The sequence below is a fragment of the Macrosteles quadrilineatus genome, unplaced genomic scaffold (assembly GCF_028750875.1).
Source record: "Macrosteles quadrilineatus isolate MER2022 unplaced genomic scaffold, UCM_ALF_1.0 Scaffold_4__1_contigs__length_99947679, whole genome shotgun sequence".
NCBI lineage: Eukaryota > Metazoa > Arthropoda > Insecta > Hemiptera > Cicadellidae > Macrosteles > Macrosteles quadrilineatus.
This window is the reverse complement of record NW_026542597.1, coordinates 14,297,223-14,324,960: the sequence shown is the minus strand read 5'-3', so window position 1 is coordinate 14,324,960 and position 27,738 is coordinate 14,297,223. Positions and strand designations below refer to the sequence as shown.

General features: G+C 37.2%; 1 protein-coding gene across 1 annotated transcript; it reads right to left on the bottom strand.

Annotated features, from left to right (window-relative positions):
• Positions 1-24: 24 nt before the first annotated feature.
• LOC128992234 (cullin-5-like) lies at positions 25-27,397 on the bottom strand. Its single transcript, XM_054415705.1, has 16 exons — positions 27,268-27,397; positions 16,600-16,809; positions 15,010-15,180; positions 14,259-14,400; positions 13,132-13,352; positions 11,704-11,797; positions 11,102-11,232; positions 10,642-10,809; positions 10,110-10,244; positions 5,593-5,717; positions 5,304-5,434; positions 3,667-3,839; positions 2,994-3,155; positions 2,250-2,368; positions 1,185-1,308; positions 25-523 (listed from the first exon to the last, which is right to left on the bottom strand). The coding sequence occupies exons 1-16, from the start codon at positions 27,283-27,285 to the stop codon at positions 329-331; spliced, it is 2,319 nt and encodes a 772-aa protein (XP_054271680.1). The 5' UTR covers positions 27,286-27,397; the 3' UTR covers positions 25-328.
• Between the last annotated feature and the right edge of the window lie 341 nt (positions 27,398-27,738).

The window sequence follows — 27,738 nt, the reverse complement described above, 5'->3', positions numbered from 1 at the left end:
TTGTAAAAATAATAATCTTTTTAATTTAACTTTTGTATACTTAAAACTATACAGGAGAAAATAACATTTTTAAAAACATTATATTACATCAGAGGGGAGTTGAGAAATACATACAAATAAAATAACCTAACAATTATTTGGTTTAAATAAATATTTACAATTTAAACAAGATGAGGAGTCAGTATGAATTTGTCAAGAGAAGAACGCTCACGCTCAATGATACTTGATGGGTAAGCAAATCTTCAGAAAATAATCTTTGGATTATCTTGATGATTCCGTCGACGACAAAAAAGACTTCGAAAGTACAAATGAAAAGATTACACAGTAATCATGCCATGTATATAAAAGTATTTATGTCGTCTTCGTCCCTCCGCATGTATTTGTGTTCTATGAGCCACTCGATTTGTTCTTTAATCATCTTTTTGCTAGGCAGGAACATATTCTTGAGAATGTCAACGAGTTCAGTTTGTAACTGCGCGTTGGTTATTCTTTTCCTCATCTTCAGAATCTTTATTATAGCTTCCTGTAAAGAAATAGGAATTAATATACTTAAATGGCAATAAATACACAAATTTAAACTTTATATTTTAACTCTTCAAGGGGGCTTCTCCAGATGGAAACTTCTAATCAAGTTTGTTGTAACTTTTCTACAACATTCTTCTAAATAAATCACATTGGAGGGGTGAACTATAGTGTTCTGAGCTTTTTGTGGGCACTTTATTTTTAACTTTGGAATGGGGCAGGAAATGATTTTGTCCCTTAATTTTTAAGACAAGATGAACAGCATAACAGTATAAAGTGTAACATATTATAAACACTTATAATAACATATAAGTGTTAAATATATTGTAAACAATATTGTAATTAGTACATTTTTAAGGTGGTTTTATCAAAACAAATTATATATAAGTGTTAGCTATAAATAATATGGACCGACCTAAAATTCCAAACTATACTTCCCTAGGGTTTTTCAAATTCTTTTTTGGTGAAATTATGAATTTAATCCTAAAAAGCACTACCACTTATGCCGAACATCAAGGGGTGGTTTGGCCCAATTAGGAAAAAATCAGGAGGGCGTTACAAAATCTTGCCGAGAAGGGTTAAGTAAGTTAGTTGAAAATTCGTTACATCTTTCTTGTTCAGTACATACTTACATAAATACATATGGATACATAAATATTTACCTGAACTCTCAATATTCTGAGCTGTACAATACTCTCGTTGTCTTCTTCTTTACTCCTTTCAGTCGACAGCTGCAGCCTTCCAATCAGATTCATCTTTCCTCTCTTTTGTAACTTTCCGTTTTTCCTGCAAAACGGTCATATTTATTTGAAAAAACCGTTCCTAAATCCAAACAAATGAAATAGGAATGGGTTAATAAATGTTCACAAAAACATTCTTGGCGCTTCTTTGAGGTTTTCAGATGCGGAACATGCAATGAAACCCTACTAAAACATATAAGGTACGGTATCTAATGTGTCTAAATTATCTAGGAAAACACACATACTCTTTTTAGTCCTTTCCGAGTGCTAGACATGTAAAATAGCTAATCCCCTTAACTTTAAAATTATTTACGCCACACTACACTATTTTGACGAAGTTCCCACGCAAGGATTTAGTCCAGAATACAGCTTTTTGCGGTCAGCTTAATCAAATGGGGTTTCATTATGTAATGAGTTATACCGAACACCATCCAGCTGATTATACTGTAATTGGCAATGAGTGAGAGTGTTGAGTTTATAAACAAAAACATAACCTCTCTTAGAGGTTATGACTAGTGATTGTTAGTCCTTTAGTCGGTGATAATATATAAGGATTTGTAAGGATTTAGTAGTATGGCGTAAAATATTCTACGTCACTCGTCCAAAATGTGTTTACCAGACTCTTATGGTAATCCCGTGGTTGCACGGTAGCAACCACACTCGTCCGGTAAACACCTATTTTCAGGACTAGTAACGTAATATACTATTAAAGAGAGGGAGAGGAGTATTTTATTGGTCATTATGTTACACTGTTTATCATTAATCTTGTACCATGTAAAATTATCAAAGACATTTGATTCGATTAAAAATTATTCTAAAGGCATGAACGCTTCATTAATAGACAACAAGAACGTTTTGTACTGTAGGCCTAGTTGACTGCACATCTCTGAAGGAGAAGTTAATTTTTACCATGACCCTGATAAATGCAAATTGCTAAGGAATAAATAAAGTTAAGATTGTTATGACTAGTATAGTCTTCAAACTTACACAAGGGCAAACTCTTGGTTTATCCAGAATTGTGTGTGTTCATCAAAATCCTTCGGAGACTGTACTTCAGGACCATAGAGAACCACTTGCCGCTTTAATTTTGGAAAAGCGACCAGAGACTGAAAAAATAAAAGGATGAGAATTAATATCCCAATATCATATATGCATTGGTTCATTCCTTAAACAAAAATGTTTATCATTCTACTTCCATAAAATAACAATGAATGATTCAATTAATAGTTTTATTTTTTTTTTTTTTTTTTAAGAGGTTGGCGGCCTCTTTTAACCTTGCATTTTGCCCGTCCACTTAGACTAAGCGCCCGTGCGTGGATCGTTTGCAGCAAAGCAAGGAGTGAGCCGGTACAGTACAAAGGTGAACTGTACTGATAAAATGTTATCGGCAGTGACCAGGATCCGAACCCACGACATCGCTACCTTGGGCCCGAAGTCCGCGGCGCTACCGACTGAGCCACCGACTCACTGTCGGTGTTAGTTATCAGAGTGGATTACTTAGATAAAATCCACTGGGGATTAGTGGGATTTGGACATAGGACGTTGGGGATTGAAGCTCCGTACTCTACCACTACACCACCTTGCTCCCAAGAGAAATGTCAACTTTTGGAACCCCGGTGTTTCTTTCTAACTCATCCTCATAAACCTTGAGAGGTAAATTCCGGGCGTTTTTTATGACAAAAAATCAAGACACTAGTAGCAGTTTTCAGGTTATTCAACATTCATACATACCCAGAGTGTCCTCCTGAGTTCAGGATCAGGCAGTTCCGTGGCCAACCTGAGATTCTCATATGATATGTGGTCGTTGGGCCGCTGGTTCCACGCAAACAGAACAGCCATTTGAAATGTGGTAACGTCCACATCAAACCTCCCAATAGCATTGTTGAATGTTATCTGTAATGAAAAAAAGTATTTACAGTCCAACAACATTTTCTAACAAATATTTGAATAGGTAAAGTAATATTAATATTTTTGAAGAGTTCTGTATTGATTATATGAGTGATTAAGAAGGAACAGATAACTGAACTCATCAAGAAAAATATATCTGGGCAGTTAATAACATTAAAAATTCATACTAACTTGGATAATATTAAAAGCCAAATGACCAAGTACAGCTGGGTTTAAAACCATCAAAAATATACTTACTTTTCCCAGGATTGAAATGGTAACGATTTTGTTTATTAGACGAGCTCTTTGTGTATAATTTTTTGTAGAATTCTTCTCTTTTGAACACTACTTACTAAAGTCATTAGCTAATTGTTTTGGACTAGCCCAAAGACACAACAATTCAGAGTGTTTTTTAAACCTAAGATTGAGTCTTTTAAATCCGAAACGAATCAAAATATGAAAACTAGTATTATTCTCAAGCAGCAAACATTTGTGTCACCACTCAAGCTAGACTTACAGTTCCGTTGGACATGTGGTGGTACCACTGCAGTTTGCGTCCGCTGTGTTTTTTCTTGTAAAAGTCCTCCACTTCAGGAATGTAGTCCTCCAGTTCTAGAGGTAAAGAGACCGTTACTCGTTCACTACCTCTCGCCCATGCTCCAGCATTGAGTATTTTGATATTTATGGAATCTGCACAATAAATAAAACAACTTGCATACAATTCTTAACAGGTGAGGTTATTATCTTAACATGCTGAATTGAATAGAATCTTAAAAAATAAATCCTAAAAAATAAAATTTATGTAGCAACATATTCTATAATACGATCATCCAAATCCTGAAAAATTTAATTTATGTAGCAACATAGGCTATAATACGACTATCCAAATCATGTAGTAGAAACTATGTTGAGATCAACTCTTACAATGATGTGATCCCTGTTACAATGCTGGTTTCCTGCTGTGGGAAAACATTTTTTTGCCACACTACATTTTAAACAGTTTCTTTATGTACTCTTTTGAGACCAAAAGGTTATTTACAGAAAGGGACCAGTTATAATTGAATAGATACAACTTCCGTATCGGCGTGGTGGGGCGATCTGACGTTCGAGTAAGAGGGAGAACTGCCAGGTTGACTACCTGACCCATAAGAGCAAGGAGAGCCTGACGCGGTTTCCATAGCAACAGGCGCTGTTGCCATATCGCACTGCATCTCCACGCCCGCACGCACATGTGCAGTTCCTCCAGTGTTATGACAGTGACTACTTCGAGTACAGTACTGTCCGCGAGAGTTTAGAAGTCCCCTAAGCTAAAAAAACCTTTTGATGTTGTCATCACATGTGTATTTCACAGTATATTTTGGGTTTACAACAGAAATGTTGTTTCTCACCAGAAGTCAGTAAATATCAAAGAGTGTTCCAAACAAAGGGAATAATTTATTTTGAAACAAATTTTTCTGTACTTCTACGCTGTTCTGTTTACAACACTTCCCTATTAGCAGATGGTCTCTAACTATCAACAGATAACACAAAATTACAGCACAGCACACAGTGTAACGTTGCGTGCGTTGTTGTAAGTTGGCGCTGTCGTGCATATTCTGTGAGGAAGTGGCAGTTCCCGCTCACTGCGACTAACAACGCGGCAACACCGCAACAGCAGTCTCCCCACTGCTCGCTACCCCTCCACACCTCTCCGATTCGGAAGTTGTATCTATTACAGTATAAGTGCATAATCAGTGAGTGCATATTGAATCATCCACCGCACTGACGAACACCATAATGAACGCTAACTATTATGCTTGTACCACTTACCTACATCCTTGTAGATTTCATATAGTATTATTATTTGTATCAAAATAAAAATAAAACTCTAAATTTAATACACTAAAAAAATCACTTTACTGCATGAGTTCTAGAAAATGGACAGTTTAACTTAATATGCTTTTTTGATAGCAGGCAAGGTGTTATGTGTGAATAAAGCCCACCGTAGCACAAGAAACTCTAAAACTTTACACTTTCCCTAGAAAAATATTCTAATTTTTGTATAGCCTAGTAAAGTGTTTGTTTCTTGTGCCAGAATGGACTCTTCTTGCTCAAGTCAACCTGCTATTTCAAAATACAGGTATACCAACTTTTGAACAGTCTCAAAGTACATACCAGCAATACTGCCTTTTGTACTCCTATATGTTTCTTTGAACTGTTGGTTGAGATCTTCGCTGACTTTTACGTCCTGGAACATTCTGGCTAGTTTGTTGACATAGTCGGCTGGCATGCCCACTTCTCTTAACCTGCAATTGAACATGTAAAATATGTTAGTTTTGTGTTTTCCAAACACCACTGGCATTTTAAAAATTTATTTGAAATTATTGTGAAATCATTCAAAAATAATTGGCATCTAGGAGAAGCTGATAAAATGTATAACTATTTTGTTATGTTCAATACTCACCACTCCACCATGTTTTCTTCCTTTTCTGAATCGGCTGAAGTGTCCAAAATCAGCCTTCTTGTAAGATGGGCTTTGTGAAACCTCATAAAAACGTCTTTGTTTTGTACATATTTTAACACCAATAACTGCAATCAGAAAGATCACAGACTTTTGATAGTTAACAAGTTAAATAAACATTCATAAGGATTAGTAAAACACAGCACTACTGAACAGAGTGAAATCAAAGGGAACCACCCAAATTATTATTAGCTTTCACCCATGATAATTTAGCTAAAATTTGTCCACAATGTTCATAAATAGGATCAACCATCAGTTAAATATTCCACTAGTAATAGTATTAATACTTAATGTCAGTATTTACTTATGGCTTCCATTGAATGTGTTCTCAACATTTTAGTTATACACAACTATTATAGTTTTCTGTTGATGCTTTGAAACTATAAAGCAGTTTTGGTTGATTTTTAGATTGTTTTTACAATGTTTTATAATTGTAGTTTTCTTTGCCATTGGCATTTCACACTTTTTTTAAGGTAATAATCAGTGTTGGGAAGTAGCGCGCTACAAGTAGCGACGCTACAGTAGCGCGCTACTTTTTTTGTAGCGTTAACTGTAGCTACGCTACTTTTAAGATTTTGTAGCTTTAGCTGTAGCTAGCTACATTTTTAAAGTAGTTGTAGCGGAATTTTAGCTACTTTTCTCGCTACATTAACATTGTTTGAGATAGTGATTTTTATCATAACCTCAACCTTACGTGAAACAAACTCTTTCAAACTGAGATTTTCAAAAAAATTAGGCCTACTTTCTTGGCTTCATACAGCTGGTTGCAGCTGTTTCATTCCCTATTAAAACGTTGTGTGGACATGGAGGCCATTAAATGAGTGTTATCCACATTTTTTGCTCTCATTTCCTTAATTTAATGCTCTATGATTACTGTCAGATAAAATAAAATCGCTAGATGCAGACGACGTTTAAACGTTACCGGTGACAAGAGAAGCTATTTAATGATTGCAAGTGATTGACAGGGAAATTAGTAATCAACTTAGTTTCTTTATTATATTGATGGTGTTTCAACTTGGGTTTTAATTGAAACCAACAATACTTAAAATAATGAGAAAGCTGGTCCATCAACCTTTGTTTCAGCTGTTGATTGTGGTTTATCATAACAAGCCCTTCCTTGGTTAGATTACGAAGATGTTTTAAAGGTTTACTAAATTAACAAAGAGGAAATTTACCTGATGAGATTTAATATATACCTAGGCTAGGCCTACATGATAATTGTAACGAAAAAATCTCCATATACATGAAACTTAGAGCCTTATTATGCGCGGCCACTCGAGTGGCGCGCGACCGCGACTGCTCAAAGGCCACTTTTAGCGGGCCATGTTATCATATGGAGCTTATTAAGCGACGCGACTGCGGTGGCGAGGCGCGCGACAGTCGCCGCGACTGGCCACTCCAGTCGCGCACCCTCACTACTAGTCGCGAGCCCACGCGACTGTCGCGTCACCAGCGGGCCATGTTATCATATGCTGTTTATTACGCGCAGCCACAGTCGCGGGCCACAGCGGACCCTACTCTATACTCTCGCCTCAGCCCTTATTTTTGTTTCGGCATTTTATTATATTAATTATATTATCTATACATTAATAAGTATTGGTTTTGTTTTCCGAGTCGGTTCGGCTCTTCTACCTGACCGATTTTCATAATATTCGTCTTAAATTAAAGGTATTCACGAACAGATTTGCCACCAAGCATCATCATTCAAGTATCGTATTGCTTGACCAAAAAAAAAATAATCCGACTTTTTTCAATTAAAGCCTATTTTGCCAGTTCTGATTATCCTTTATGTTTTGCTCTAAGAACATTCAGTAAAATGCCAGCTTTAATTTTGAGCTATTAACTATTAAGATCGGACGTACGTGAAGCACGCTACTGAATCACGAATCAACAATAATAATTATTATTTTAACACTTATCTGCAATCAAAAATAACTCCATTATTTGTAGTTATTTTACATGTCTTAGTTTTAAAACAGGACTACCCCTCAAAACGAAGGCTTTTATTTGAGAAATTGACCTTTTGAATCAGTTAAGTTCATGATACTGTCTGTATTTCTCAATTATTAACATTATTTTGAATACTATGTTGACCCGGGCAACGCCAAGTTTTGCTGCTAATATTGTATTAATATTATGATTAAATCAAGTCAAAACCATTATAATATTTAATTTAAGGTAAGTGCTTGTCTCTCCTTAGCTGAAATAAAATTATTCATTTTATTATGCGATACGGATAAGTCGCCTTATATTCTTCCTAAAAGGTTATAAAAAGAACGTCTCGTCTCCCAGAAACAACCAAAATCTTGTCGTCATCTCTGAAATCATCATATAAACACTGAAAAATACCCCTGATGTCTTACTTTTAGTAACGGATTGCCTCCCAATACTTTTGTTTCGTCTACGTTTACGACCCTTAAAAAAAAGTAAAAGTAAAAGTAAAATAAATAGTTCAGCTTCTTTACTTATTCACTCTGAGAAACTACATAAATGTCTGTAAAAAAAGTCAGTCGCGCGGCCTCGCCACACCTGTCGCTACCCCAAGCCACACCTGTGGCTACCCCAAGCGACTGTCAGTCGCGGTCGCGCACGACTCGAGTGGCCGCGCATAATAAGGCTCTTACATTGAAAAAATAGTGTAGTTTGCTCCTGCTTACAGCTCTTGTATAGGACTATTCCTAGGCTAGCTATGGTTTAAGACGAATACCAAGTTCCAAGTTCAATTATTAGGAATAATATAATATCTGTTTAGTTTAGTCTTAGCAAGAACAAGCCTACTATAGCCAACTTGTTACATGGCCAAGTAGGCCTACATGTTATTTTTACTTTACAAATTTCAACATGTTTAAATTAAAAGCCGATTTCAGTATAGGTTGCTGAATACTGTTTTCTGTACCAACTAGGTTGAAGCACAATTTGCCCTAAGCATAATGACAATAAAGGACGATTTATTGGCATTGAAAAGTGTTACTCATAGAACAAGTAACTCATCACTATGGTTAAAAGTTGTAGCAATGTCGTTTTTAACAATAAAAGTAAAAGCAATAAACTCCAATTTCAGTAGGCAAGGCTCTGTAACACAAAAAAGTATGTTTAAATAATCGTTTTACAGTTTTATTGGTCTTAATTGTTGATATAAGACATCTATAAATGAATCTATAATAAAGAAATAAAATGAGCTTTTAAAATATAGTTTGGTTGTATGTCCTTTGAACTTAATGAAATTTACATTTAAGATGCTTAAAAATACAGTAATGCAATATTTAAAAATAAGTAGGCCTACTAAATATGATGGGGCACCCAACTATTTGGTTCTTTTGTTATAATGTTAGGTTTATAATGCCAACAAATTAAATACAATCTAGGAATAATTTGTTTTCCGAGTAATGTTAGATACAATACTGACATTTTTTTGTTCAATAAAAATGTAGTTGCAATTAATTTTACATTTACCTAACGTGCGTGGAATAAAAAGTAACGTCTTTGGAAAAGTAGCTAAAATTGTAGCTGTAGCTACTTTTCATTGTAGCTGTAGTTGTAGCTAGCTACTTTTTCGGAACTGTAGCTGTAGCTGTAGCTAAGCTACTTTTTTGGAAATGTAGCAGTAGTTGTAGCTAGCTACATTTTAAAAGTAGCTTCCCCAACACTGGTAATAATCCAAACTATTGTTTCGGTATCGGTACTAACAACAACCTTTAAAACCAATAAACCAATGATGCATGGGTGTAAAATCAATCCTCAGAATTAAACTGGCAGACAAGCATAAACCACTCGACTACCTAGATGATGTAGAGAAAACCTTAACACGTTCGCTGCCTCAATAGTTTTTTTTTTTTTTTTTTTTTTTTTTTTTCCTAGGACGCTAGGCACGAGCCTGGGATTGTTTTTCACATTACTTCAGGCTAGACCTAGGGGTTGCGGCATTATCACTTAGATAAAATCCATTGGTGACTTGGCGGGGATCGAACCCGGGACCTCACGGACCGAAGTCCCGCGCTCTAGCCACTACGCCAGCTCGCTCCCCGCTGCCTCAATAGTACTACATATTATATTCATATGGACCGGCAACGCACATGCAACGGCTTGTCACATTAAAATAGACTGACGTCGCATATTTGCATCAGTGTTCCAATGTTATTAAACAGCTATCTTTGTAACGGTCCATTTGAAGGCCCTGAATTCTCTGCAGTGGTCTACAGGGATGTCTGTACCACATGTCACTTGGTCTATGATACGATGATAAGTGACGTAATATGTTAGTTGGCAGAACTGTTTTTTGGCTTTGCTGCATCACTGGCCTGTAGTTTACGTATACGGTTTACCTAGTGGAACCCCCCCCCCCTCCCGGTTCTGTATTAATGACTGCAGCGTCGCACATATGTGGCGATCGGTAGCGAACATGTTTAATTGAATAACCTGGCTATGAAGCCTTTAGTTTAAATGTAACAAGTCATACATACCACATCCCTTAGTTTACTTTCTATTTCGTCCGACGTCAATCTCTTACTAAGTGGTGTTTTCCTAAGTAACATATCACAGTAGTTAGCCAACAGCTCAGGGCATTTAGACTCTGGTTGACTCTTCATTCCTGCACTCTGGAAAAGTTGACACAGAAATTATCAAAAAATAGAACACTTGCACACAAATAAAAATGTATATAGCCTCAATTGCACGAGAAATTCTGAACATCTTGGAAAAATGTGTTTTAATTTGAACTATACCTTAGAGGGTCTAGGTAATTGTGGAGGACAGAGTTGTTGGGGAAAATTTTTTGACAATGCTAAAACTTTACTAGTTTGAATAAAATATAGGGTTAAGTTACCTGTTTGCGTAGTTGTTTAGGACCTGTATTAGAAACAGATGGTATTTTTGGCCTCTACATTAAAAAAGGTAAGCGGTCCCAGGAATAGATCTGACTATGAGACCTACGGTAATAGCTTATTCCCTTATGACAAATTGGCTAAAAGAACAAAAAAATAAAAAACAACAAACCTGTTTTGAAGGTAACTCTAGTCGGAACACAGTTGTGTCATTGACTACGGTTTTGTAAGCTTTATCTCTAGCAGTCAGGAACCTTGGGTCATCATTGAAAGCTTCCTTGACAAGCAAACTGAACTCGTTGAAAAGCTCCAGTAGCCGCTCTACGTATTTTTCAGAATCCTGGAAATCAAGGTAAATAATTATCAGACCATAATTCTTACTGTTTATGTCACAGGGAGTCCTAGCTATAGTCGACTGATGTTTTATTGAAGTGCCTTATCAAGCAAGTAATTAAAGCATATAATGGCAAAATGTCGTGACATACGTGGTGGTCAAACTGTAGTGAAGGATTAACAACCAGCAAAAGAAAAATATTTTCTTGAGAACTAGTACACAATATATAACTTTGGGGTTTTTGCACAATAAGACATTTATATTTTTATCGCATGATAGATCCAAGCAGGGTGTTTACCTGTGTGATTATATCAGCTGATGCGACCATGTCTGCCAATCCAGCGCTGACAATGTGTTCCTCCAGATCCTTTAACATCGGAGCAATCCCATCTGGCACTCGGTCCATCAGCTTGAACATCAGCTGCAGTTCTGGCAACATAATTGTTTCCTTCATTCCACTTGGTACATTAGCCATAAATATTCTAACTATAGCCTGTGTCAAATTTAGGCAAGGTACCTGGTCGTAACGGTAAAACAGGACATTGGCAGTGCTAGATCTGCAATTAAATCGTATTAGGCCTCTTATATACACAGCGGAGGCAAAAAAAATGGCGGCTAGCTACTAAACAAAATTTTGTTCAACCCATGTTTATATGAACTTTTTTGTTTAGTTGATTAGTTGATTAGTACTATCAGCCCCTGAATTTTATGACACCCCTTTATGAACACCCTGTAGAACCGCTCAACGGCACCCACTACTGCATATAACAAGGGCCTTGGTCACTTGTCACAGATCATCAACATTGGAAATGGACTGGTTAAAAATGTTCTGAAAATTCTTCAATAAAAGAACGTAAGAGTGGAATTAATGGACTATTTTACTGTCAGTAGCCTACTCACTTTCAGTCTCATTACTCTTGATCATGCCGGCACATTCAGCGAGTATGGTGTACTTGAAGGTGGAGACTAGGACGTTTACACAACACTCTGTTAGCTGCAACACAGTGAAACTATGCTGCTCAGTGTGTACCACATTTGCTTAAAACTAAAGCTCAGGAATCAGTGAGAAGACATTATTTATTTACAATAGATTGGTGTAAATATCTGCAGTCATGTGATTTAGGACTTCATGCAGAAAGGCTAATAGTTTCATATTTAAGTTGTTTTGTCTCCGAATCACTGAACAAGGTATCAATAAGCCATAAAAGGTATACCATTACCTAATTGCAGCCAGATCAGAGTGATACTGTAAATGATCCCTATGGATTACGCATTTGGAGCACTTAAGTCCTCATCTTGCACAAGAACATTAATAAAACTGTCGCTTCGTAAAGGACGTCAAAAGTTTAAATAAGAAACACGGCGGATATACAAACGGAGACATTTACACGATACAAAAACTAGTATGCCTACAAAGTGTTACAATAGCCGACTGTTTGTGCACAGTTACAGGTGAAGATCATGACTGTGATGCGGAAGATGGTTGGGTGGTGGACTTTGTACAAATGGTTTCAACAATATCGGAGTCATCATCAGACCAGTAGGCTTCTAGGTCTCTTGTAAATTCTTTAGAGGGTCGCCAACATTAGTAATAAATGAATATGTAATTGCACACAAACACCACAAACGTCAATAAGAAGATTTATACTAACTAGGGGTAGTTGGGGCACAACGATAAGAAGTTATGTCTAGACTTCTTTTAGTTCTAGACATTATATCCTGAAGATGACTCTGATGTGACTTGAAACTAGTTGCCCTACACTTGGATTGCATGAACGTAGGTATTTACACCAATTAAAAGAACAGTATTTAAGTGTGATCAGGTGGCCAAAATGTATTTTTAAAAAATGTTTTTGTCTCTTATTACAATGCAGAGGATAAAAAAAGTTACTTAACTTTTATCGATTTAGGTCCGGATAGGTCCTATAGTAAGACAAAACATTAGTGACGAAAGAATCTATAGAACCCTGGACTGTAAGGACTCTAAATTTTCAGTTAAGGTAGATGAATAATTTTACCTATACTGAAAAAAGTAAATATTAGGCTATGCTTAAAATAAGATATCAGTGAATAGTCCTAAGATAATATCTAGTCCTTGTTACATGATGTATGGTTGTTATATGGTGATATCACACTTTTTGATCATAGTTGACAACACTAAGGATTACATTATTTTGAACTTCAACTGATTTTTCTTAATCATCAAATCTCAAAACTCCAGGGAATTTTCTCAATGTAGAACTAAAGATCAGAATCGTGCACCATTGGGTAAGATTTTCTTAGCTTAGGCCTACTGCTACATGGATGGAAAAAAATAAATAGATTTACCACTTGCACAGATCCACTGCAAGGCTCCAGATATTTCTGCGCTCGTATTTCTTCCTCCCTCAGTTTTGCATCAGCATACTTCATATAATTCTGGACACCGTTGGCTTGAAGATACTGCGGCGCTTTCATTTTATAAAACGACTCTGTCGCTTCGATGTATGCTTTTTCAAAGTTCTCCCGGTAGATTTGTAGTTTGTCATCAGTGTTAGAGCATAGGTTTACTGGAAAGGAAAAACAGATTAGTTGTTCATTCAATAATTACAAGGACTTGAAATAGGCCTTAGTAAACACTGCAAAAGTTTGTATTTTAGCGACATAAAATAATGTGTGGGTATTGGATTTTAAATTCAGGAAATCTGAATAGAAATTGAATACTCCCCAGGAAATGTATATTTTTGGGGTAATAGTTCTGTAAAGTGGAAATAAAACAAGAACCGCATTGAACATATTTTTTTTCATGAGAGATTGGCAGCCTCTTTTAACTTTGCCTTTGCACATTCACTAAGCTACGGACCTGTGCGTAGAACATCTCCATCAAAGCAAGTGGGCAAGTGGTGAGCCAATACAATAAATGGTGAATCGTAGGCCTACTGATTAAGTAGTGGTAGGTACCAGGATCTCTGCCTTGGGCCTGAAGTCTTTGGCGCTACCAACTGAGCCATCGACTCAACTTATGTTATTATTTAGGCCCTAGGTAAAATATAACTATTTACAAGCAAACAAAAAGTTCCATAGTATTCTAAAATGAAACAACCAATGTAAATTATTGATAGTGCTGTTCAGTATGTAGGCCTACTACAATGTTTTGTGTTTACTTGCCACTGGTTTTCCAGATATTTTGAAACGGCTATAACTCGTACCGATGTTATTGTTGTATGTACTTAATTGCTTAGTAAAGGACTGTAGCTTACAATTTTTTCAACAACAACTGTCTTAAAACAAATTCATTCACTTTTTACTATATTTTGATGGTTCGGACAACACTTCGGTTTTACGATGTCAGGCAGTTTGTTCTAGTAGATTAGATTAAGTATTATTTTGTTAGGTAGTATAAAAAGGGGTAAGAAGTTTTATCTTAACTCCATATTGAAAATGGTTGATAATAGATGGAAACCTACGAAACTTACCGTATGATTCTCGAACTCCAATGACTAACTGCGAGTCAAATGCTTCTCCGTTTCTCTCCGCATGCACCAGCTTCATCGCAGAGTCCTGGAGCCGCTTTTTGATGTCATAAAATATGCTTTGATTCCAGCTGTCTAACATTAACTGCAACAAAATAAGGAATGAGTGTAGGCTACATGGATACCATGTGATTGGATTATTTCTAAATTGTCAACATCAATAAGTTTTACTGAAACTTTATTTAATAACACAAAAACGTGAATCACCATAAAATTGATTACCGGTATTGAATCTCCGAGGCAAACTTTAATGTCAAATGATAGTTAAAAAATAATGTTGTGACTTTAATACCTTGAGATAGGGTTATCTCAGAATGGGTATTCTGTCACCTCGTCTGTGCTCTGAAGATACACACCACACAGTTTGTCAAATCCACATACCTGCATTTACATTTTCCTCATCTCTTGGTCACAATAACGCAGACCCGGAGACCTGTTGCTGTGTGGACCAGTATCTCTTCAACAAATATTTTACAGTAGTAAAGTTACTCTGTCGGTTTGTGTTATTTTTATACGTGCTGATGGCTTAGAAGTGTAGAAATTAGCGGTTCCAATAGAAGACCAATTTAAATTCTAAAGATAGGCTATAGAAACTTTACAAATTTATTTATTTTAACACGTTGGCAATGGGATCAAGCTGCAAACGGATTAGGACAGAGAGTCACGTTTTATTGATGTTTAGTTGGTTACTCACCTTCCTGACAATGCTCTCAGGGGGCTTGATTGAAGGCATGGTCTTGCCTTGCAGTGATGTTTCTAGTTGACGGAACGGAGTTGGCAAATAGTTGCATTGCGTGAAGAACTTTCGCCACTCTGCAATGTAAGCCTTCAGTAAAGCTTGGTCTTCTTGGTGGGCCATCACTCTCTGAAACAATATTGGTACAAATAACATACTGCAGAATAAACAAACCCTAATCACCATAACTTTGACACATTTTTGACTTGGCATTGAGACGGTAGCCCACATTGGACAAGTGGTAGTGAAAATTAACCACTAAAGTACATTATTATCATACACAAACGTATTGAATATAAATTGCAGTAATTAACTATATATAAATTTAGTACCTGCTTTTAAGAAGCAACTAGGCCTATTCATAATGGTGCTTTGTTAGGTCCATTTTCGGATAATTTTATGTTGGGCTAGCCTACTTAAAAGATTTTTGCAGGCCATTTCCCTATTCCATAATTAGTAAAACCACTAGTTTTAAAGACACTTAAAGTATTTCCACTATCTTGTGCCATGCACAAGGTGCTGTGTTTAGGAAATTTGGGGGCGGAAGAGAAAAATTCCCCCTCATGGAAGGGGGGAGGAGGCCACAAATATCCCTCGGCCCTATAAGGTGTCTCACGCAAATCACGGGCCTGCAGCCATATATAGTACCATAACCAAACACACACTTTGACATCTTAACATCAGGAAATGTTGTACTAAGGGTGAATGCAAAGGTGTCGCCTACCCTTTATTTATACTGAAGTTCTTTTATTTTCAGCAGTTTTTTGTTTATTCTTCTGACAACTAAGCTACACAGTCTCCAAAATGTGGTTTTTCATTTGGGTTTTTCTAGCTTTTGCTGGATTTGTGTACTATTCTTTTCGAGTTTTAGGTACTTTTTTTACAGCAAACAGGACCAGATTCCAAATCCCAAAACTTTTTAGAACACTTTTTTACTAGTGATGGAAATGAGAACTAACAAAGAATCCACGATCAACTTCCACCCATAAAGACCACACCGTGGACCCCATTCAACAAGCTTTGGTAGAGACCATTTCATGAGTTGTAACTTGTAACCAAACCTGACAGATGGGATTAGAACTCTCAATATACAGGGCTGTAACCATGCTATGGAGAAATCTTTACTGTTTGCTATTCACTGGTCGACAAAAACCCCAAGCGTAGTAGGCCTACAATAGTGCTCTACACTTCGCTCCAGATTTCAGACGTATCAGGTTTAGCCTTCAGCTGTTTTCTGATGTTTGGATGTGGGCCTATTGTGTTTCAGTACAGTACAATAGATGACCACAGGCTTGCGGTTTGCAGTAGACATGCAATGGGCCTGAGAGATTGGACCTCCCTCCCCCTCCTATCAAATGGAATTTATCTGTTCCTTGCACCCCAAAACCTCCTAAAACCTCTTGCGCCTTATTTACTAAAGCGACCCTGGATGACCAATATTATCTACTAAGGCCTTAACACTCAAAGGGTTAAAAAACCGAATGCCTGTACTAGGCAGGTTATTCCATGTTGAGGTTGTGGACTTAAGGACTGAATGACAAAACTCACCGCTTGGGCTCGCTGAATAAAATCCATAATATCGTCTCGAAGGGCATCCTTCACCTTAGGAGGACCTTTTTCATCCCACAGGCAAACCAAATGCACTGAGTAGAAGAGGTCTTGCCATTCGTTCTGGGTTACTGGCTCTTGCTGCAGAAGTTTGAGAATTATAGGCCTCATAGACGGCCATTTGTCTTCAAACATCAACTGCCCTTTATCCTAGGGAAACATACACAACAGTTTTAAATGTTTCTTGCATAAAATAAATATGTTAAATTTTCCTTTACTCACTTAACTAAAACTTGTCATAGCAGAATGAGGGTATAGGCCTAAACATAGAATATTACGTTGTAGATATAAAGTTTCCTTCGAGGCATTTAATATAGGATTAGGCCAATCTCATAAATTCTAAAAGAAGTATTTTACGACACAGAAAACAAACCTTCATGACCTTTGTTGAATTGGAAGTCAATGTAGAAAAGTCTTAAATAAAAAATCATACAACTCTGTCCAAATTATAAGGAAACAAAATAACGGCAACTTGGATATATGACAGTCATCATCTTAGTCTTCTCCAATCGTGGCGAAATCATGAACGACTCCTGTGGCCACGGAGAAATAGTTAACAACTTGCGCGAGCACGGAGACCTCCTCTTCGCCTCCTTCAATCATGACAAAATCGTGAATCGTGAAGAACGTCCGAGTTTGCGGGGACATGATCGATCTTCAGCTACCTCGGTTATTATAAAATCCTGGACAAGGTCATCTTCTGCGATCGCACATGAATAGTGACAACTCCTACGTTAACGGCGAAATAGTGTAGATCTTTTGCGGTTGCGCGGATTTCATCATCGTCTCCTGCAATTGAAGCGAAACGGGTTATCGGTGAAATAAATTTGTCAAGGAAAAATTTGAAGCCCCAAGTACCCACTAGGCCGAGGCCCCTGGCCGTGTCCGCCATTAGGGAAATACGGCCCTGAAAGTTTACCAACAGATTGCAGCACTCTTATTTTTTCCCCTGTTGCAAAGCGAAAGCATGGGTACAGCAACTAGACCGAATAACACCCTTAGTTTGACTTCAGTAGTCTCATATGTCTGATTAGCTTCCGTGATTAGGCTATATTTTAAAATGTATTTAATCCTTAATAACTGAACTGTTACTATGTATGGAGTAATAATGTAAAAGGTCATGTTAGCCCGTAGTGAAATCACAACTTCAGCCTATTTATAACAAAACTCAAAGTATGCCGGACGAAGCTGATGGGCAACAGCTAGTACAATTATAAAAATCAAATACTACAAAACTAACAAAACAAAAAAAAACTGTTTTGGATGTTTTTATTATTTAACCGAGTTCTAACATAGTGGCGACAGTGACAGGATATTTAGGCCTATAGTTAAAATTCAATTTAGGATTAAGCCTATATTTTACAATGGATAAGCTGAATTCATTAAAGCCAAAAAGGACTCAACTAGGAAGGACTTTTACAAAGTGTAATAATGAAATATGTATAAACTAGCTGTAACCCGCGGGCTTTGCCCCGTTTAACTTCTTAATTTTCAAGATTATCTCGTTCGCATGGCTCAATCACGTCCTGGTTGAAGTTTGTTCGCTACGCTCACTCACCTTTAGGTTGGAGCTCGTTCGCTGCGCTCACTTGCCTTCAGGTTAGCTCGTTCGCTATGCTAACTCACCTCCAGGTTGAAGTTCGTTCGCTACGCTCACTCACCTTTTGGTTGCAAATTAGCTGTTGTCATAAATGTAAAAGAAATAATAGTGCTGCACCCTGTTGGTAATTTTTGTAACTTTAATGCTATTGAACATCACAGAACAGAACCAACTTGTTTAATTGAAACAGCTGTTAAGATTCAATAATTTCATTTCTCATAAGGTTAACATGGGAAACTCCAGAGCCACTGGGGCGGAGCCCGAAAGGATTTTTGAAATAAGAATATGCCTATATGTTAATCGGGAATGTGAGCTATCATCATGCCAAATTTCAGCCCAATCCGACCAGTATTTTTCGCGTTCACTTGTCACAAACATACATCCATACATCCATACATCCATACATCCAAACTTTCTCATTTATAATATTAGTAGGATGACTAGCAGAAAATATTGAAGATGAAGTAACAGCAAATATTTACTGTATCTAGCCTACACTGGGATATGATGTAATTTGAACTACTGACAGTTTTTTTTTCATGCTGAATCCATAAATGCAATAGGCCTAAATTTTTGTGGGAGAGATTCCTAAGTGGCCGTAGAAGGAAGGTTAAGATTACAAATCTAAGGATAATTGAGCGGTACTGAAGGTAAAATATGGCGTGGTCTGGACGGGTCCCTATGTGAACTGAGGAGAGATGTGACACCGTAACCAAATTCACCCAAATTCATAACCAAATTAGTCAGGGGGGTATGGTAATTTGAGTGAGGACTGAGTGAGGAGGAGAGCAAACAGCTGTTTAATACTTGACTTAATTCAAAATGCAATTAACACGTTTTGAAACCAAATAATCAGTTCTTATTTAGGCATGTGAGGAAGGTGGGTCGGGTTTTATGTGGATCCGTGACTGTTATAAGTGTTTTGAAGTGAGGTAAGATTTGGAAGGTAAATGCTAGGTTGTAATGATCCGACTCATTAATTTATGAGCACTACTTCCGGACTGTTTTTGCACAATTTGGGGATTACATTTCAGTAATTGTTGTTTTACCATTGTAAATGATGTACTGTAATGAAATAAAAAGGATTCATTCATTCATTCATTCAATTAAATATTGTGTTTCACCCAATATTTCAATTGTGCAAAAGCAATCTGGAAGTAGCATAAATTAATGAGTCGGTTCATTATAACCTAACCTTTAACTTACCTAGTCTAACCTCACTTTAAAGGACTTAATACAGTGACGAATCCACATAAAGTTCGACCTATATTCCTCACATGCCTTTTCTTACATAAAATATGATTTCAAAATTAATATTAAGGTTGGGTTGGGTTAGATTAGGTTAGATTAGGCCTAGATTAGATTAGCTGAACTTAATGTAATATAAAAGGGTTTCAATAATAACTTGTTTACTGCAGTATGTCTTAGAGCTGAAGAAAATATTATTATCAAGCATGGAATCTCTCATTGTTGGGGTTTCCTTATTACAAATGCAATATCATTTATTAGTTGCTGATACATGAAATTATGCACTGTGGCACGTTTTCACTTTTAGGCACAATGGAATTATGTACTATGGGATTATGCACTATGGTACGTTCATCAAGACGTTGAGGATTGGAATGAGGACGATCATGTTGGCGGTGGCCTGGCTTCTATTACTGGTATTTTACGATAATGAATTCAATTTTTTTTATTTATGTTCATATGTGATTAATAGTTTATGTATCGTAGTTGATTTATTGTATTTTCTAAACGGCACCAAAGTCCATTTGCGTTTAAAAATCTAATTATTGAATAGTGTAATTCAGATTTTGCTCTCATGTCGTCGTGAGTGGTTTTTTCTGTTTTATTGAATGTAAACAACTGGCAGCTGTTTCCACTCCACAAACCTTCCTCCCCTTTCAGTTTTAGTCGCCACTAGAACTTGGACTCGTCCAAACAACAAATATGTGAATAACTAAAAAAAAATGAAGCTTGATATTAATTATTTAACTGTATGCACACTTAGGAATCTCCCCTACAAAAACGTATTGCCTTTTTGGATTCAGATTGAAAAATGGTGTAAATAGAAATCTAAAAATTACATCATATCCCAGTGACGATACAGTAAATAATTACCAAAGTAACAATTAAAAGTAGGCTAATCTAAATAAGTTGCAAGATAAAGCTGATAGACTTTACAAGCTAGGTGAAGACATCAAGGAAGCCTGTTTGAAGATCCTGCAACAACGGAAGAGGGCTTAGAAGCTGAGTTTCAATCTACAGAATCTCACAGAGACATTTTATCTTCAATTCGAGCTAAGTATGACCATTTCATTATTCAGGTTGGCCTAGGCCAACAGTCAAGAAGTGAAGTCGGATATACTAGTACTCATGTTCACAGCCTTAAACTCGTACCTATCTCTTCGACAACTGACGTCCACTTGCGGCAGCAGTTTATTTCGGGGCTTCATGATGAAAAGTTGTTGTCAAGATTAATGGAAATTCATGAAAATAAAAACTTTAACCAGTGTATTGAAATAGCTAGTAACTTTGAACAGATCAAAAGTGAAACTGCAAAAATCCAAGAATCAAATTTGTATTCAAAAGTGGAAGAACAATTTCAGATTCAAGGAAGGAGGAACACTGGATATTCGCAAGGAAGAAGGTGGACTACAGCTTGTTTCAGGTGTGGAGGAAACCATCACGTTAGTATCTGTGAAATTCCTAAAGACATAAATTGTTGGAATTGCGACAGAAAGGGACATCTCAGCAAAGTTTGTTGGAGAAAGAAGCAAAACATGCTACAAACTGACGACGCTTCACCAGATAATGAATATGACGATGAGGGTGAGTGTCAAAATGTACCATTCATGTCTATGTTATCCATTGTAGATAGGCAGAAAAAAAGTAGTAAACTATCTAAACTGTGTGATAGTATTTATCAACCAGAAGCTGTCAAGAGGCCGAAGAAAATTATGTTAGAATGCACTATTGATGACAAGCGTAACTATTTTGAGTTGGATACTGGTGCTGCGGTCAGTACAATACCTTTACATCTGTTTCGAAAATTATTTCCAGAAAAGATTCTAAATAGAACAAGAATACGGTTAGGGACATATACAGGAGAAATGATTCGCCCCGTAGGTTTTGCAACAGTCAAAATTTGTTATAAAGATCAGATGTCTGTGGGCAACCTATACGTTATTCGGGGAAATGTAGACAGTGTATTTGGAAGGGAATGGTTGAAACTATTCAACATTGAGCTTCAGAAAGAGAATGACCACAGAACTAAGAAGGATGGAAACATAGTGGAATACAATTTTAAGTCATTGACAGGAGGCCGGTACCACGATAGGAAGGGATTTAATCACCCGGCACTCGACCAGATATCCAAAGAGCCTGAGACTCGATTGGCCACCAAGAGACAGGCGAGAGATGAAGCTAGAGAAATCAGGACGAAGGAACTAGAAAGTCACCAGCTTTACAGCAAATATAACTTTAAAAACCACGATGTATACTCCACTCCAAATAGAGCTAGCTCCGCCACCAATAGTAGATCTCAGCTGTGCTCAAAGAACAGCTATAAATCGTCAAATTGTACTTCTGAGGACTCTATGGAGGAGGTCAACAGCATGCAAGTTGCCAGTATTGATCCAAGGGAATGTGAGGAGAAGTTCCGCAAAGCTGTGGTGACCAAAGCACATCTGGACAGTGTGAAGAAGGCTAGAGTAGAGTACCAGAGTGATATGTCCAAGGAAAAATACAAGGATTTTGAGAAACATCTTCAAGTGTTGAAAGAACACAAGAATACCAAACCTCTGAAGAAAGTTCAAGAACAACTAGGTGAAGAGCAGAAAACTCTAGAAGAACTAGAAGATGTCCTACAACATAAATATGGGTCAGTAGATATTCGGTTGAAGCGAGTCCTAGAAGAATGTAATGGGTTGTTGGATGAGCTACGAGGACTCAAGTTAGAGTTAATGAAAGGGAGAGCTGCATGAGTTCTACACCGATGACAGGGACGATATACAACAAAATAATTAATAGAGCTCAGGTTAATTTTAAGGGGGAAGTGTTGTACTGTCTTTAAATACCATATTTAATTGTAATATTTATCAGCTGACTTTTTGTTTGTTTTTGTTTATGTGATGAGTTTTTGGGTCTGACTTAGGGGAGGTACAAATGAGGCATTTAGTTCAAAATTCCTCCGCGAACAGCGCTGTAGTAGAGAGCACTTTGGCAATGAAGGTTTACTAATCGCAAAAATAGTTCTGTTCATAAAATAAAATTATAAATGCCTCAAATTCAATTTTACTATTTTTTAATTATAAAATTAAACTATCATAACCTAACCGAACTAACCAAACTTGCTGATAAAGAAATAATATAACAAAAGTTTAGTAATCGGAAAAATAATTCTGTTTATTAAATAAAACTAGAAATTGCTCAATTAAAATTTTATAATGACTTAATAATAAAATTAAACTGTAATAACCAAACCAAACCAACCAAACTTGCTGATTATAAAAAAATCTTGGACAAAAAGTTAACGCTACCAGCGGGATTCGAACCCGGGACCTACTGTATATCAACCCGGCACGCTAACCAATAGACCACCGAGGCCGATGGCTGTTGAACGTTTTGTTACGGTAATGGCGTTCCCTCAGCTAATAAGAAGATCTCAGCTGTCATCGTAGCCTCTTCTATACCTCCCCTGAGTAAATACCTGAGTTTTTGGAAATTGCTATTAAAACAGGGTTGATCTTATCTTGGTTTTATTTTATCTTCAAACACTTACACTAAACCAGTTTGATGGAGATGTCAAAAACTGGATAGGGTTTTGGGGGCAGTTTAAAAAGGTTCATGAGGATCCTGATCTAGAACCTAAGTTCCAAAGTTCCGAACTTCCAATACCTCATCCAATCTGTAAAACCAGGATCATCCCCTAGGGAATTAGTAGAAAGTTTTCCACCATCCAGAACTAATTATGGAAAGGTGCTAGAACAATTAAAATTAAGATTTGGTAGGGATGACTTTTTAATAGAAGTAGGCCGATATCTGAGGGAACAGCTTAGTTTAATGGTCCAACAAGTAATGCTAGGTCCTAATACTAAACTGTGCCGACTGTATGACAAACTATAAACACAGTTTAGGCCTAAGGGCACTTGAAACTTTAGGTGTCACTTCACTTCAAACAAGTATGCTTCAATGCTGTAGGCCTACCCTCTTGTAGAATCAGCTTTGCCCGAAGAAACATTTAGAGCCTGGAAGCCAAAAACGAGCCTGGAAGCAGCATCGTTTAAGTAGGTTACCACAGACACCCTCGACTTCTACATCGTCAGATCTAGTAATTATTAGTAATTTTCTAGAAGAACACTTCTTGATTTACCAAAAGACTGATATTGAGAGTGAAGAGAGGCTGGCACTTGCTCGTTCAAGTTTTAAGTCTGCCACTCCAGGAGACAATAACGAAAAAATACAGCAGCCCCAGGATAACGTCAACGGTACACGAACCTCGTCAGATTCAACCTACGGTAGCAGCTCTATTGACAACTGGTACAGAGGGTCCTAGAGGGTCGGTGAGTAACTGCACTTATTGTTCAAAAGGACATAATGCTCAAGACTGTTCCTATTTTCAACAGTTAACTTTAGATTAAAGAAAAGAGCATCTGAAAAAGAAAAATTACTGTTTTCTATGCTTGAAACTAAGCCACACAGCTAAAGCGGTGTTTACACTGTCGTGGGGCCACGTCCATAACAGGCGTGGTCGCCACGCCAATGGACAGCCGTACGCAAATGCCGTGGCGCAACGGTACCATCCCACGGCCACAAGCAGCCGTGTAGTGTAAACAGTTTTCTGGTAAAAGCGTATCCATTAAAGGCATGTTCATTTTTATTCACGGGTGCGTTATGGATGGTGCTAAAAGATTAATTATTGAAGGTTGTGCTACAAAGAGTGTTATTTTAGCTGATGAAATAGCACGGCATTTAAGTGTTATTAAAAAAAGAACGAAACCAAGCTGTAGCTTTCAATATTTATATCAAATAAACAAGGTTCACTTTGATACAGTTCAAGCATTCGAATTGTTTGAACTTCCGTTAATTTTAAAGACTGCTTTGTTTTCACTGGTTTTGATTCGACTTGTGTCAATGTTATATATTTTTTTTGTTTTCGTCATGGTACTTAAAAACTAAGACGACAACCACTGACTTTAAAGAACAATAGTTAAAACTCGTAGTACACACAACGACGAGACGAAACACAATGACTCCTCACCACGTCTAGCCACGCCTGCAACAGGCGTAGCAACCAAACACGGTTTGGTTAGTTCCAAAGGGCGTGGGGAACAGGCGTATTGGGTTGCCATGTCTGTTGCTCCCACGTCTTCACTGTTTACACGAAGCGTGGCCACACTTGTCAAGAAAGTGGGAAAATTTCTCACCTACACGCCTGACTTTAGCCGTGGCCCCACGACAGTGTAAACACCGCTTAAAAGATGCACGGTATTTGTAAAATGCCTCTTCTGTTGTAAAAGGCATTATGGGATCATGTGTAGGGCCTAAGGACTTATATGCAAGTAGCTTAACCCCTTAACCGCCGTCTAAGTAGCCTAGTCAAAATCCGCCACTGCCACTTATTTTTGCCGTTTTTTTACGATTTTTACTTGTGATTAAAAAAAATTGTACCAGTTGTTTTTTTTAAGAAAATAGTTATCAATATTGTTTGTAGACATCTTCAAAAAAATTAAGCTTTAACACGTTCGCTACCGAGCGACGCACATTTGCGTCGGTCCGGTCACTCTTACAGACTAAAAGGAATGATCATGACGTTGCTTACAGACCAAGTGATATAGGAATAACATTGCCGACAGACCAAAAGAGAAATATCGTTTAAATGGACTAATTGACTTCATAATGACCTTAAGTGAATTAGTAAGCAATAAATATTGTTTTTATTTTTCGTTATGAGCGAATTTTAAAACGCCGCATATATGCGTCGGTCAGTCTATTTAACGAAATCCAGTTAAAAAGATTACATTTTCGTTTCAATAGACCAGGCGACGCACGTAAGCGTCGTTGTAAATTTGGTTGTTTCAAGCTTTTACATAAACAACTAAAGAAACTCCACTAAACACTAGCCAAAACTGCAAAGGTTATAACGTTTACATCTGTTCTGTGATGTCGCGGAATACACAATGTAAACAACAATGTTGCCAACTGTTGTGTGACGTAACCAATCGTCATATCCACGGACCAAGCGGCGCACATTTGCGGCAGATATCCCTCTAGACCGATATGATAAAATCCGGGCTCTAAAATAGACCGTTGCTAAGAAATACGCTGTTTAATAACATTAGAATACCGACGCAAATGTGCGTCGTTAGTCCATTTCAATGTGACCAGCTGACGCAAATATGCGTCGGTGGTCTATTGTGAGAAACGAGTCGACGCACAATTGCGTCGCTGGTCTATGCGAACGTAAATTCCATATAATTGTGGTAGCGAACGTGTTAACAATACTAAAATTTGAGATTGGGGGGGGAGGGGTTTGGGGGTTTCTTGAGTTAGGCCTATAATAAAAATTAGGCCTACAATAAAGTCTACAACTCTAATAAATCGTCATCCTCAAGCATGTCACCAGCTATTACGACTAATATTTACTACTCATTCAACACTACCAAGTAAATAACCACCAAAAATCACAATTATAATGACACGCATAATGTACGTAAGCATTACGTAAGCTTCCGCAAGCACGAGTTTTACTGAAACTACGAACGGAACTGATCGGGACCATTACTGACCTATAATACCTCACTAAAATCCACCAGATTGCAGCACTAGTCAAGCAGCACTGTCAACAACTTGTTTACGTACGTATATCAGAGATAAGGCGGGAAGTGAGCTGTTAAAAATAAAACACAACAGCTGATTACGTCAACACGAGATAACTCGTACGTGGCGGTTGCTCTGAAAACTAGTATCGCCCGGCATATCTCGTGCGTGGCGGTTAAGGGGTTAAGATCTAAAATTGATGTTGACAAACCAGAAACATGTTAGGCCTAACTTAAAAGAAATATGTTAGTAGGTAACTTAAATAAGTTAATTAGTTTTGATTGGAATTTTGATAGGCCTAAGTAACGTTGTTAAACAAAATTCCAAGGTGGGGAAGGTGTTGTAAATTGAGATATTAAGTTAATATAAGGCCAGATTATTCAACATTAGATTTAAGTATTTGTTTGTCTTTGGGTAATTATGTCAACCTCCAGTCAACGCTCTAAAAATTATTAGTTTTTTTTAACTGTTCGTTTTTTGGCGCTGATTCCAAAAATGATAATTTATTTTTTGCGAAAAAGCTCTGTTTTCCAAAAAAACCTATTCTAACCTAACCTAAAATAAAGCCCGCATTCCACAACGGCTTAGAGTCACCCGCAATGCACTATGCGGCAGTTTATCTATGAGTAGCCAGCGGCCCGCTTTTCCAGGGATAATTTAAAATCACCCGCTCTTCCGATCTTAATAAAAATTACATATTCTTGTTTAGGATGAAATTCCGCACAATTTGAGAACCCACAACATGTATTTTGGGCAAAAAAGTATATTTTCCATTTTTCCGGAAAACTGAGGTTTTCCGCAAAAACTGACTATCATTTTTGGAGTCAGCGCTAAAAAACAAATAGGCCTAGATAAAAAAAATAATTTTAGAGCGTTGACTGGAGGTCGACATAGCCTAATTAGGATTTAGGTTAAAGGAACACAGCAATTTTGTTTAATGAAAATTGAGAAATGTAAGCTCTTAATATTTACACCGAGTTCTAACATTAGCCATCAAGTAGGCTATTGTTTTTGTGAGCTAGGGTACAGCGCAGCGATTAGCAGAAACTCTGCCTCTCAAGTAGCCTAAGGTTCTGATTTGTCAAACAAGTAGGCCTAGCTTACAGTACTTAGGTGAGGCTATAGAGGCCTACTCCAAATTTGATACTTTGAAATATATTTTGACGTATTTTAAATACTTAATTTACCTTTAACATAGCCGTCATGACACAACCATAAGTTATTCAAGCCTAGGGATGATGTTGCTAAATAGTGAATAAAGTAACTGTGCGGCTGAGCTGAGCTGAAGACTTTAGTTCTAGTTGTTGTTAGACTTGGTGCTGTGACTGCTGTCGTGCTGTGCTGTGCTGTGGTTCGCGTTCGATACCGTCCGACCGTCGTGACGTGAAGTTAGCGGGAGCGGCTCTTTTCATCGGCGCTTTTTCGGATTGTAATAGATATGGGTTGGTACGCCTGCGGACGCCACAAATTGACAAATGTGTTTAGCAGGGATGTCGGAAAAGCAATTCAATGACAATATGATGCGAAATGATGTTTTTACATTTATATAATAACAATTATACCTTAATAAAACGTGTATAAACGTTAAAACTAATTAGTTCACGTATTGAAATAGACATATTTGAAGCCGTATTGTACATTATACGTCGCTATGGCTT